Here is a 13,798-nt window from a genome sequence, read left to right as displayed (position 1 = left end):
GGGGCAAGTGAACTCTAAAATAGTCTAGACTCCCTTTCCGCTCTTGCTGAAATTATTTTACACTTCGTTCATTCTGATTTTGGCGATGCTTCTCTCTTAACGCTGATCTGGGGTAGGGATGGGTGTCGAACTTGGAACCAACTAAATTTCTTAAATTCTATAGAGTATTGAAAAATGACTTGTCATCCGATACCTAAAGAATAAATCTCATCAGCCTCAGCAAGCCATTAAGATCACAGTGATCGGCTGTCTAACGTTACACGTTGTAAGGACACGCAGGAAAAACACTACGTTGCAATCAGAGACAGGGGTCATTTTGAGTTTTTTTAGCACCAGGTTTTTTCACAGTTTCTTTCTTTTCAGTGAATAATTCTACTATAATGTAATTTTCTTTTCGTTAAAATGGATTTGATTGCGAAAAAAACTATTGTTCAGGAACCAGTATAAAAAAGCTTTTGTACGATACCCATCCCTAATCCGGGGGCAGTTTTGTTCCCTCCTCAGTATGCTTACTTTAACCATTAGCGGGACAAAAACTGACCCCTGATCAGCAGCTCAGGAGGCCGCATCGCTCTGCTGTTAGAGAAGGGACAAGCAACGTCTGTAAAGCAAACGCCTCTCATTGATGTTGATGTTACTGTGTTGGTTTCCAGCTTAATCTCGCTCAGTTTCTGTCTTGTCCAATCTACTGTGAGTGTGTGCGCGTGTGTGTTGTGGGAAGATGCAAAACCCCAGTCTCGTACAGAAACGGTGTGTGTGCGCGTGTGTTCGAACAGATTATCATGCCAAATCGAGGAGGGAGGGTGAGAGGGAAGGAAAGGGATCGATAATTCTTTTTTTTTTTTTTTTCTTTTCAGTCGTGTATGTGTGTGTACGTGTATTTAAAAAGCTGGACAATGTTAAATGCTTGAAGAAAAAAAGTCATTTGCAAAAGGATGATGTGAGGAAAAACTATTTCAGTAAGTGAAAACCACCACGAGCAATGTACAATCCCCAGGGCTGCCAAGCAGCTTCCCGTCAGGGCCAGACAAGGGGAGGAAAGAAGGAAGGAAGGAAGGATAGAGGGTAGGAGAGGAGGGAAGCTGGCTGGTGATACTCTACTACTTTTTAATGTTTAAGAAAAAAAATAATGTGACTCTTTGTTTTTCTCTTGACTTAACTATCCTGTGAGCAAATGCTATATTATACCATAACACACACCCAACGGCTCCTAATGTCGATCAAAAGCGCTAAGGCTATTTTTTTGACACAAAAAAAACAAACAAAAAAAAAACACAAAAAACAAACAAAAGAAAAAAACACAAAAACTGTGAGAATCTGCTGTCTGTTTTTGTCATTTTACATTTAGTATGAATACACACAAACAAAACCCTGAAAAGCTTTAGTCTAACCAGCACAAAGATGTGGGTGGGGCGGGTGGGTTCTTGTGGGTGGGTGGGGCGGGCAGGTTACAGTACAGAAGGGGAGGGGTGGGTGTCGCTCAGAGAGACTATGCAGTGGAGTGTTGAACCCAGGCTTCCATGTCCACCTTGGGTTTTTGCTTTCTTTAAAAAAAAAATCCCAAAAACTTTGTAAAAAAAAAAAAAAACACAGCTGAGATGGGATTCCCAATAATATTCCTCAAACATGTTGTGCCATCGTTGAATCGTACTACTAGTACTACTAATAATAATAAAAACTGAAAAAACCTTTATTACCTAGCAACCGTCGGGCCAGTTGTAGCAGGAGAGGAGGACAGGTTAAGATTTGCAAAGTCCATTTCTTTATTTTCACAGCTTGTCTCCTCCTCGATAAGCCGAGGGGAGTGAGGCCGGTGAAACTGCAAATTTTACACAACTACAATGTTTTTTATAGAGATTCTATCAATCCACAGTGTGTAGTTGGATCACCTGTAAACCTATTATGCACATTGCTTTGGGAGACTGTTGAAACTATATATATAATATATATATATATATATATGAGAATATAAACGTACAGTGTCTATAATCAAAGAGAGGAAGTCTTCCTCTCTGACAAACAAAACAGGAAGTACCTTTTTATTTTCAAATGTCTTCCTCGGGTCATCAAAGGATTTTATCTTAAACTTTGGGGGAAACTGCACTTTTTGAAGGACAATCTTTATTTGTATGGGTATAAAAATTGACAAAAACGAAGTCGCCTGATATTACAAGGTATAGAAAACCAACTCCAGTGTGCTCTAATAATGAATGTCTCCTCTGATGCTGTCTATTTGTTTGGTTTCATTTAATCTTTTTATTCTCCTTCCTATGTTGCTTGGTTTGTTCTGTATTTTTTTTCTCTTATTTTTCTGGATTTTAGTGCTCTTAAGAGAATCTGTATTAAGGTGTAGAGTAGTAGGTAGTAGGTCTTCTGTTGGCTGTACTCGTATACTGATTACTGTTTGTAACCCTCTGGCTCCTGCAGCCGTCATACAAAGCTGTAAAACTTGGGTACAACCCTCAATAAAAGACTAACAATGACTCAGCGGCCGTCTCCTGGACTCTTCATTTGTCCTCTTGTGTTACTTAAGAAATGACCTGTAATGTGATGTAAACATCTGTAATCATTTAAATCATGGAGGAGTGTTAAAGAGAAAGTCAGAGCATTTTTTTTTTTTTTATTTTGCAATAAAAGTCAAAATAATGATTTGGTAGTAACATGAGAAAAAAGGAGGAAGAGCTTTTCTTTGGGAAATTACATTACAAGGGCTGTAATAAAAACATAAGTATTGTTTCCCTCCGTTGGACCCTCGAGACTTTCTTAATTAGACTTGAACAGAGGTGCACTGTAAACTAAAGTGAAATCACATTTCTACTTCTTATAGACTGATGCCTACTTCTTTGATCAAATCACATTATCTGCTGACAGTTTTACAATCAGTCTGTACAGTCACCCACAGACAAAATACTCCTCTACCTCTATGATTTTGAACTTGGCAGATCTGGTTCATGCTGTTTTTAAATTGGGGGGGTAATGGAGATGATTTTACTTCGGTATACAGAACATTTCTGCTTGGTGTGGCCCTAATTTTCCTTTTATAATGTCAAATAAGGAACCAACAGTGGGAAATAATACTGTAGTTTAAAGTATTTATGTACCTAATGATTTTCTTAAAGAGTCTAAAATTGGTCTAATAGAGTCTCATACTGTTTAAAAAAAGAACATTATTTCTAGTTTTTTGCTAATTTGTCACATCTTAGCATAACTTGTAAATTACAGCTGTCAGGTAAATGTTATTTGCACATTTTAGACATCTGCATAAACAGAAATGATCAGTGCTGTCAGTAATATTCATGATTGATTCTGAATCTCTTGGAACCAAAATGTCATTTTTTTCTCTTACGTAGAATTATACTGTATATTCCTATCACATATTATCATATTGTGTCTTTTGTGGCGTATCCCTGTGTAGATCATATACTTCAACATCATGTCTCATTAGAACATTAAAAGCTTCATAAAACATAGAGTTAATAAAATTTAAATTAAATGAATGATGGAAAATGTGTGACAGACTAAATGCTGTACTCTGGCTCTCATATCCAAATTACATCTTTATTTCTGAACTCAAGCACAGCTATGACAGTTAAATGACATGTTCATAGGGTGTTGGGTCATATGAGAATGAATATCACAGCAGACACTGTAGACAGAACTACACAGTATGTGTCTTTATTGAGCTATTTGTGAGAAATTATACATCGGAACCACAGGTGGAGCTGGAGGAAGAAGAAGAAAAAAAAAACCTGTGATATAACCTTGTTCAACATTTTGTTTTATCTCCAAGCTCCCAAAGCACATGTTCATTTAAATACAGTTAAACACAAGACACGGCAGCCAACAAGCGCCGCTACAGACAGAAGAGCTGACGGAAGGAAGTGGGAAATGGTTTGGTGCCCATCTGTTTCACAAGTACTTCCTGTGGGGTCACGCTGGAATCAACCTCTGGAGGAGAGATATTGAGATATTGAGTGATTACATAGGAACAAAATAACAGAATGCACACATGTGCTTGAAACGGCGATGAAGCAGAAAGATAACATGGCCGACAGAGACTTGCCTGTGCATGTGAGCTGTAGAACAGATTATTCATAAACGTCCTTCTTGTCTGCTATATACTGTACAATCTCCTCAGGACTCATCAACTTCTCTGCTTCTGCGTCAGGGATCTCAAAGCCTGCAGGAGAGACACACACAAACAGAGTTAGGATCCTGTACACACCAACTCTCATTTTCTGTTAAAAGCTGCACCTAAATGCACCACAAAGACCCAACTGTTTCCATATGGACTGAAATAATTCTCATATAAGGCTGCAACAATACTACCAGTATTGAAGATAAATGCGATATTTTAAAAAATTAACTATTGACACCATGGTATTGATACACCTGATAATATTGTGTGAATAATCCAGCTCTTATAAATATACTCAATACTCTTAAATCCTTGGTTCCTATCCATTACTCTTCTGTCTCCTGCCTTTTGACCCCCAAACACACCTTTTCACTATCAATTAAGTGTAAGTGCACTTTTTGTACAGTAATGGTGACAAACTACAGTTTCTCACAGTCAGCCTCCCTTCACAGCACTCAGCACCAGAGAAAGATCTGCCTCTACACATCTGCACATTAAGAGGCGAGCTTTGGCATTAAAATGACTACATCACAGCTGTTAGCTTGTTCACATTCATATCATTAGCGTCTTTGAAAACACTGAAAATGCAGACGCTGCAATGATTTGCAGACTGCAAATGATTGATTTATCAAATCAAACAGTTGCAGTTGAATCTTATGTTGAAAAATGAATCAACTCATTTTTGCAGCTATTCTCTCATACTGAATGAACTGTTCCAACCTTTTCTCTGAAAAATACATCACAAAGCTGAAAACACACTTGATTTTAGGCTTGGGTGGTGTCTATTTTTTACATACTCTCATGACAGTATTCATGTAAAACTTGTGTAAAACTGTTCACTTTGACTCTACTTAAGCACAGACCATACTTCCTTAACATAAGTGGAGTTGATCATCATAGCAACGCTATTCCCACAGTTGGGAACACACTCAGGTGCTTTACTTCAGCCTTCATTCACTGACATACTCAAACCTACACTGTATATTTATTGCCAGACCGACACCTTCACTGCTCACCTTTTCCTCTACTCAGTGTGCACTCACCAACAATCTTTCCCTCTCATTCCCGCTCAAATAAGGTTACACACTGTGCTACATTGACCAAACACTAGTCTGCAGTGTTTGCTGGCATTCCTTCATCATTGTGACTAAATCCAAAATCCTCCAAACACAGGCAATTTTATTTTTTACTAGTTAGCCCTCTAACATTAACCCCTAGATGTTATTTTTCTCAGCTCAGTAGACTAACTGACTGCTGGCGGTGTGCGATGCGGCAGTATCATGAATCACCTAAATAAAGCATCTCCATCAATTTCATAGGAGTATCATCTGTATTAAGATATGGACCAATTAAAACAAAATAAAACAAAAATAAAGCTAAATAAACCCCAAAAGAAAGAGAGAAACTCAGTGAAAAAGAGAAACCTGCAGACACAGGCTGTCACGCCACCAGACACTCACCAAACTCATCTTCCATGGCCATGATGATCTCCACCTGGTCCAAGCTGTCCAGACCCAGGTCTTTCATGAAGTGAGAGGATGTCTGCAGCTGTGGAGCACAAAACAACACGGACATTAGGCGTGTTACTTTTCACAATCATGATCTGAATATCAGTATTCCAAACAAATACGTAGTTGGTGCTGGCTCTCACCTTCTCAGGGTTGATCTTGTCGTAGAGCTTGAGGACATACATGACACGGTCTTTGATGGTCTCTAGGGTGAGGGGGGGCAGGTCACCATACTGTCGGCACAACACGCCCACTGAGGGGATCTGAGGAGGACGAAGAGGAAGACAAGGTCAGGAGCTGCGATGACGAGGTAGACAGAGATCACGGAAATACACAGATGGCCAACTCATGAATTATCGTGAAGCTATTTGTGCTCACTTCCCATCTGAGGGTCAAAATGTTCTGAACACAAACTGTTAACAGGCTGTAGCAGAAGAGTGCATGTTAAACAGTGTTACTGCACTGATTCAGAAAGGAAGAGGGTGATCTCAAGCTAACAGGATGGAAAAATAACTGTAGCAACATATTAATTCAAAATAAATTATCAACACATCTGTTCTAATAAGACTACTTAAGCACCCTATTTTCTGGTCTATGCAGACAAACAATAGTAAGGCTTCATCTTCTTACATGTACAAGCACAACTAAACACAGCACTCCAGAACTTGCATCACTTCGTTAGGTTCTACTGCAACACAAAACCAATTTAATAACCAACTTAATCTTTAAAGCTTAATCATCTCCTTTGGTTTCATAACACATTTCTAACCTTCCAGATTATCAGGTGGTGTAGAGCTACAATGATCAGTTGATTTATCAATTGGTTGACTGAATGAAAATTAGTTGCCAACTTTTTTGAGAACTCACTAATTGTTTCAGTCATTTTTCAAACATAAACATCAAACGTGATCAATTTCCAGCTTCGTACATTTAAGGATTTGCTGCTTTGGGTCTTTGAATTTTGGACATAAGAAGCAATTTGAAGACATCACTTTGGACTCTGGACAACACTTTACTTTCTCTGACATGTCACACACTAAATGGTTAATTGATGTATCATGAAAAGAATTGGCAGATTTATTGATAATGAAAATATTCATTAGTTGCAGCTCTTTGGTGGTGATTTTCTAATTGGACCCAAAGTTCAGATCCACTGAGGCAGCTTTTTTCAACTTTGGTCTTACTCTTTAAAACAAAGTACCTGATGATTTCCTGAGATCAACCAAAACTGTATCCAGCTGAAGATTATTAGTTACTGTGTGTTTCTTTGTCTGTAGCATTAATTAAAATAGCACCAGGGACACAAAGTGTACAGTGACTGGACCAGGTCTGGGACAGTGGAGAAACTTATCACAAATTAAATTATTCCATTTATGTATCATCATATAATAAATGTTTAAATGGTCAAAAAATGTACGATGACACTAGCACAAGCACTATGCTAGATCACACACATGCTTATACACTGTTGTGGTGCTTTGATTTACTGAGACAAAGTGTGTGTGTAATCCATCACTGCATACCAATCAGTGCAACTGCACTGCAGTTTGCAGTGATGCATTTATTAATAACACAGTTAGAAACAAACAAGAAACCAATCAGCCGGTAACCAAAGGAATAATGAGAACTGATTGCAGCCAACGACTAAGATGCAATGAACAACTAGCAGAACCTCCACAACCATCAGAGTGAGTCAATGAAGTGATGCAAGCTGCTGAAAAAAGTTATTAAACTATATTTACTATGATGAAGTGACAAAAAACAATGGTTGTTAAGTCTGGGACAACTGAGTAAAAATCAGGACAGTTGTGGGATACTGTGAAAAAAAAAGCTAATTTCAAGTCCTGAATGTGGAGTTTGTGGGGTCTTTGGGTGGGTGGGTGTTTATATTTTCTTGCATTTCTCCTTAAATTGTTATTGCTGTTATTTTATGTTGTTGATGTTGTGGCTCCATTTAATGTAATGCACTTTATAAATACAACTGTCCCGCTTTCTCTCTAAATATTGTTCCTGACTTTAAGTAATATATGACTTACATCACCTGTCATCATCCTTATAGTAGGAAACATAGCAGTATCACTGAACATACTGATGTACCTGAGCTAACAACAATATACACAATGCAAGAAAGCTTCTATACTGCAGCTTTATCAGCACCATGCATGTAGGGCACAGAATAATTAGCTGTTAATTAATTAGAATGAACTATGTAGTGTTAGGTGGCATGTTTGTAGCTCTAGTTTACAGGTGAGACAAAAATGTGTGTCAGTGAACTCACCACTTTAGCTAACTAACCAGCCAGCTAGCCAACAAGCAAAACATGGCCGTTGTGTAATCAAAAAATATGACGTTACAAGGTTTCATACATAACAGGCACGATATCACGCCAACTGATTTTTAACTCATGGTAAAATAAACTGCTCTCATGTCATCGTTAACTTTTAATGGGCTAGGTTAGCCTGACAGTTTTGAAAGGCGTCGGTAGGTCACAGCAGCGAACACAAGGCCACGACTCTTCAATGTTACCGGAGACTCACCCGGCTCTGTCCGAGCCACCGCGTCCTCCGGTTGTCTGCGGCGAAGGAGACAGGTCGGTGGAGAGCTGCTACCGGGACGCCAGCGGCTCTGACTGCCAGGTTACCCGAGGACAGCCTCAACGAGGGCCGGGCGAGCGAGCGGACACACTGCTGCAGGACACGAGCCGCCATGACGGAGAACAGTGACTAGTAACTCCCAGCGTGCAATGCGAAGAAACGGGGTCAAGGGCTCCGCTGTACGCATGCGTACAACACAAGCGATGTGTTTATTTTGCGTCTTTTATTTTATCTGTGGCACCCGTAGTGTTCTTTACTAAACTATCAATCCAAAAAAATGCACAATCAGAAACTTTTACTTTGGTAGTTTAAAATACATAAGTGCCAAGGAGCTAGAATTTAGCTCAGGGAAGACCAATCAATCACAGAATCATATCAGGAATTAGTAGTTGTGTAATGCCAAGTCAAATGAACCGAAGAAACGGAATAATTTTATAAATTTTATCCTCATACATAACTGTCATACGAAAACTCAAATATGGCAAGTGCCGATTAAGTGTTCCATTAATTTGTCTTAACAAAATCGATAATTTAGCACTTAACTCATGATGTCTGAACATCGATTCATCAGAGTTGGCAAAAGAAGGCTGAGAGAGCTGACAGCAGAACAGAGAGCAGAAACAAATAGATGCTTTAGTTATTATTACTAAATTATCCTCTCTGGCGTACATATTTTACCAAATTCCCAGCCATGGAGTTATCTGAAATACTGTACAACAAAGCGGAGTACATTGAGACGGTAATGTTTATGGTTTTAAGCCGTTGTTAGCTAGCTAGCTGCTTGCTATTTGGCTAATTGAAGCTGGACTGGGCGTTGGGCGTTGGATTACTGAAATGTTTCGTGCTCAGCCAAGATAGAAAATATGAACAGAAACACAGCTTTATGTTATTAATTATTGCTCCTTTCTGTCGTTTTATTTCAGGCCTCTGGCAACAAAGTGAGCAGACAATCAGTGTTATGCGGGAGTCAAAACATCGTCCTCAATGGCAAAGTAAGTGTGAAAAAACAAAAATACACCTGCCTGACAGTGAATTATACAGCTTTCTGTAAGGGCACGTGTGTTGTTGTCTTGGTAACATTTCTAGCCTATGATATCGCCTAAATTATGCGTGTGTTTGTGTGTGTGTGTTTTCTACTGCAGACTATAGTCATGAATGACTGCATCATCAGAGGCGACCTGGCTAATGTCAGGGTGGGCAGACACTGTGTGGTGAAGAGCCGGAGTGTCATTCGACCACCTTTTAAAAAGTTCAGCAAAGGGTAAAGTATCATTTTATTGTGACAAGTATTCAAACTGCAGCTTCCCCAAATTTTATTATTTATATATATTATTATATATTATATATTATGTATTATATATATAGCTACAACAATGAATCAGTTATTAAATTACTCATCAACTATTTTGATAATTCATTAATTAATTTGAGTGATTTTTTTTAAAAAGTAAAAAAAAATCTGATTTCAGCTTCTTTTAACGTGAATATTTTCTGGTTTCTTTACTTCGATATGACAGTAAACTGAATATCTTTGGGTTCTGGGCAAAACAAGAAATTTGAGGCCGTCATCTTGGGCTTTTGAAACAACTAGTTGACATTTTTTACCATTTTCTTACATTTTATAGAGCAAATGATTAATAGATTAATAGAGAAAATAATAAGCAGATTAATCAACAGTGAAAATAATAGTTAGTTGCAGCCCTACTTCGTGCTGCATTGAGACCAGATTTTAAAATTCTGTTACAGTGTTCTAATAACCAAATCTCATTGCCAGTACTATATCAATACTTAACACGATGTAGGGCTGCAATTAATAGTGATTTCAACTGATGGTTAATTAGATTATTTTCTTAATAATTTTGTCAAGAAAATGTGAGAAAATAGTGAAATAGGCTTATTTTGTCCAGTCCAAAACCTAAAGACAGTATGTGACTGTCCTCACAGAGAAATTAACCAAATAAATACAGAAACAGTTGCTTTTCAGAATTGCATCATATTGATTTTCAGTTTATCAGTTGATTGGCTAGTTGTTGTTTTTGTGTTAGGAAGTCACAGTTAAACAAATACATGAACTTGATCTCTTTTTTTCTCTGACCCTCCATCTCTCCCTCCAGAGTGGCGTTCTTTCCCCTGCACATTGGAGACCATGTCTTCATCGAGGAGGACTGCGTGGTCAACGCAGCACAGATTGGTTCTTATGTCCACATTGGCAAGAACTGTGTCATAGTGAGTAGGATGAAAACACTCACACAGACACACACACACCAAGCTGATCAACAGAAAAAGGAAAGAGAGCTGAAAGAGAGAAAGTTCTGTCCCAGTGAGAGAGGACATAAAAAGAGGCTCTGTCTCCTCTCGCCTGCAGCAAAACAGTCACATGATAGTCATGTTCATATGAACCGAGTGCAGCAGCAAACTGCTGTCAGGCTGCTTTGAGCACAGATAAAGTCCAGTCTTGCCGCAGAAGGAGCAGATTACATTTAATTATCTTTGTCATGCTTGATTTAACCATTTAAAAACACTGAATATAAGGTAAACAGAGAAGCCTGTTACCTGTGGATAATGATATGTCTTAATGTTGGTTTCTAGGCTGGCTTAAACAGATTATTATTTTAAGTATAAAATCTATTGGAAATGTAAAGTAAAAAGGAGACTGATAGGTGCTGGACTTCACTCATCTTGATGATAAACAACAGATGATGTAATAATTTAAAAATGTAATAGTATACAGTGGTTGCCCGTTGTGTGTGCGCTTTTAAATTACTTTCTCAATTAATTATATAATTAATTGTAGAGCATGCATAGAGCGAAGCTGAGAGAAAACAGCTCTCAATGTGCCGAGAGGCATGAGGGAGAACACACAGTTAAAGCACCCGAAATGGTAAGAATATCATAAAATATGTTATCTTTCAAATCAAATATCTCAGATATGAGTGAAAAGTAATTCTAGTAATCCTTTTTTTTTTTTTAACTCAAACACAGCTTAATCATGTCATGTGATATCTTAGGCTGCTTCAGTGCCCTTCAACATCAAATATTACTGGAACCACTGCAGAAAACTGCAGATGAGCATTTAACCCAGGCTGTTAAATAGAAGGTGCGACCTTGGGAGTATTGCAAGTACATAAGGGGGTCCCACACGGTTTAGTTCTGGGCCCATTATTATTTTCTATATACATTAATAGATTTGGACAGAATTTGACACTGTCATCTTCTGCTCTGTACCCAATCCTGTTAAAGCCTTTGAGTATCTTCAATGTGCTTTTGAGACAAGAACAGCTTTGTCAACTGCAACTTGTTCTAAATGCAGATAAAACAAAACATGTTCTGTACCACTTCTAAAACAGCCAGATCAGCACTGTCTGAGAAAATTGTAGCAAGAAATGGTCAACAAATTGAGTTTGTATTTACTTTTAAATATCTAGGATCTTAACTGATGACCACTTGTCTCCCTTATGTGTTCGTCACTTCAGTCATGGGCATGTTTTTATTTACAAAATCATTCTGGGCACAATTACTATTTTCTTACTTCCGCTTTTAAACTGGAAATATGGGAGTCATAGTCTTTGTTCTAAGGACATTTTGTGATTTGTTGTTCCCAAACTATGAACTGAATTGGGAAAGAAAGCTTCTAGGTTTTCAGCACCTCGTGTACAGAATCATTTTCAGATTGATCTTCAAATTCAAACCTAGTAACCTTGAACAAGTATACAGCTCTGATGAAAATTCTGGTGGTTTGTGTTTTATATGAGCATGTTTAAGTCTTGTTAATTTATGTGTTTGTCTGTTAATTACTTTTACTATTACTGTATTGCTGCTATCTTGGCGAGATCTCCCCAGTAAAAGAGATCTCTGATCTCAGTGTGACTAAGCTGGTTAAATAAAGGCTAAATAAAAAATAAATTAATTTTAAAAAATATCCAGGAAGTCACATTATAGGCCACACTTTCACACATTAACCATTTGCGATCCCGCCATGTACTAGATTTTGACCAAGTCTTGTTTTGTGTATTGTGTCCAGGGTCGTCGCTGTGTGCTGAAGGACTGCTGCAAGATCTTAGATAACACCGTGCTCCCTCCTGAGACCGTGGTGCCGCCTTTCACTGTCTTCTCTGGATGCCCAGGTCAGCTATACCACACACACACACACACACACACACACACACACACACACACACACACACACACACACAGACCTCTCTTTCAATGCTCTCTTCCACTCTCTGTTACACTGTCACGTCTTTATGTGCATTCGTCTTTCTCTCAGGTCTGTTTTCAGGAGAACTCCCAGAGTGCACGCAGGACCTGATGATTGATGTAACCAAGAGCTACTACCAGAAGTTCCTGCCTCTCAGCCAGATCTGAGTCCTGCCCCCCAAACCCATGGCAGGATCCACACCCTTTCCAGCCAGTTCCAGGTCAGGGTCTCTCATCAGACTGAAGTGGACTCTGAGATCTCAACTTTGATCCTTCTGCTCCCAGAGGCCCTGAGTTTCTCTGCCCACAGAACAACATTTGGTGCTGTTAAGAGCCCTTACATGATTCTACTTTTTGAGTATAAAGCACATAATGAATAAAATTTGATAGCTGCGGACGCAGTTTTGTATGTTTGCAGCTCCAAATTGCAGTCTTAAAGTCGTTTAAACCCAGAAATTCTTTCAGGCAAGCTCATATTTATCATCACAGCTAGTCTGACATGCTGTCAAGAGGCATAGATAAAAACCCTCAATCCACTGGGACTCAGTTTTGAATGTTTTTTTTTTTCTAGAAAAGAATGTTTCTGTAGTCTGATCAGTGTGCTGAAGAGAAACTCAGTGACCTCTGTTGTGGCTGGCTTCACTCTCTGACTTGCAGCTGTAGGTGAAGACAAGGAGGTGGAGGACTTTGAGAGGAAGGAGGTGAAGGGTGGAGGTGTTTGAAGGATGTGGGAACACCACTTGTAATATACTCTATGACGCCCATGGACCAAAACAATAGTACCAACGGTCATGTGTAAGGATGCATTATTCAAGTTCACATTTTGGCAACAGAACAGAACACTCATCAACAGTTTGTCAAATTCTGTCCTTTCAGTCTCTGTCGTTTTATGTTTGATGCTGAAGGATGAGCGTTTGTTTGCTTTGTTCTTCACTGGCTTATGTGATTTGTCATAAAACTTATTTAAAACTCTGTGGATTTTTATTTCATTATGTTTTTAATGATCAGCTGTAATGTTAATTTGAATATGTCGATGTGTGCAGGACAGCCCCTCTGTGCTTTGCCATTGTCTGTGAGCATACAGAAAACAGAGCCGACATCTAAAATAGCACTGCAGGTAAATAAATACAAATGAAATCTGCCTCATGTGGGCTCGCTTCTTTCTTTTGCTGTTTCCCATGAAACAGTGACTTTACTAGTGGATCCCTGTTTGTTTGTAATGTGCACATTCTTGAGCATGCAGGCACGTAATACACATTACTGTCACTGGTTTCATCATATTCTGCTGATCGTCAGTTGGTGGCAGTGATGAGCAGGCAGGGGCAGGAAGGAAGAAGACTGGATTTATGGATCTATACAGT

General features: G+C 38.7%; 2 protein-coding genes across 2 annotated transcripts; one reads left to right on the top strand and one right to left on the bottom strand.

Moving 5' to 3' along the window:
- Positions 1 to 3,649: 3,649 nt before the first annotated feature.
- Positions 3,650 to 8,387, bottom strand: ndufab1b (NADH:ubiquinone oxidoreductase subunit AB1b). Its single transcript, XM_084744991.1, has 4 exons — positions 8,184 to 8,387; positions 5,790 to 5,909; positions 5,599 to 5,686; positions 3,650 to 4,180 (listed from the first exon to the last, which is right to left on the bottom strand). The coding sequence occupies exons 1-4, from the start codon at positions 8,352 to 8,354 to the stop codon at positions 4,089 to 4,091; spliced, it is 471 nt and encodes a 156-aa protein (XP_084601117.1). The 5' UTR covers positions 8,355 to 8,387; the 3' UTR covers positions 3,650 to 4,088.
- A 404-nt stretch (positions 8,388 to 8,791) lies between these two features.
- Positions 8,792 to 12,947, top strand: dctn5 (dynactin 5). Its single transcript, XM_084744967.1, has 6 exons — positions 8,792 to 8,979; positions 9,164 to 9,232; positions 9,383 to 9,501; positions 10,355 to 10,466; positions 12,262 to 12,364; positions 12,508 to 12,947. Exons 1-6 carry the CDS (start codon positions 8,932 to 8,934, stop codon positions 12,603 to 12,605), a joined length of 549 nt encoding a protein of 182 aa, XP_084601093.1. The 5' UTR covers positions 8,792 to 8,931; the 3' UTR covers positions 12,606 to 12,947.
- Positions 12,948 to 13,798: the final 851 nt, after the last annotated feature.

Source organism: Lutjanus erythropterus, chromosome 19 (genome assembly GCF_056507025.1).
Source record: "Lutjanus erythropterus isolate fLutEry1 chromosome 19, fLutEry1.hap2, whole genome shotgun sequence".
NCBI classification, from domain to species: domain Eukaryota; kingdom Metazoa; phylum Chordata; class Actinopteri; order Lutjaniformes; family Lutjanidae; genus Lutjanus; species Lutjanus erythropterus.
The sequence above is the reverse complement of the archived record's forward strand: the minus strand, read 5'-3'. Positions and strand labels throughout refer to the sequence as shown.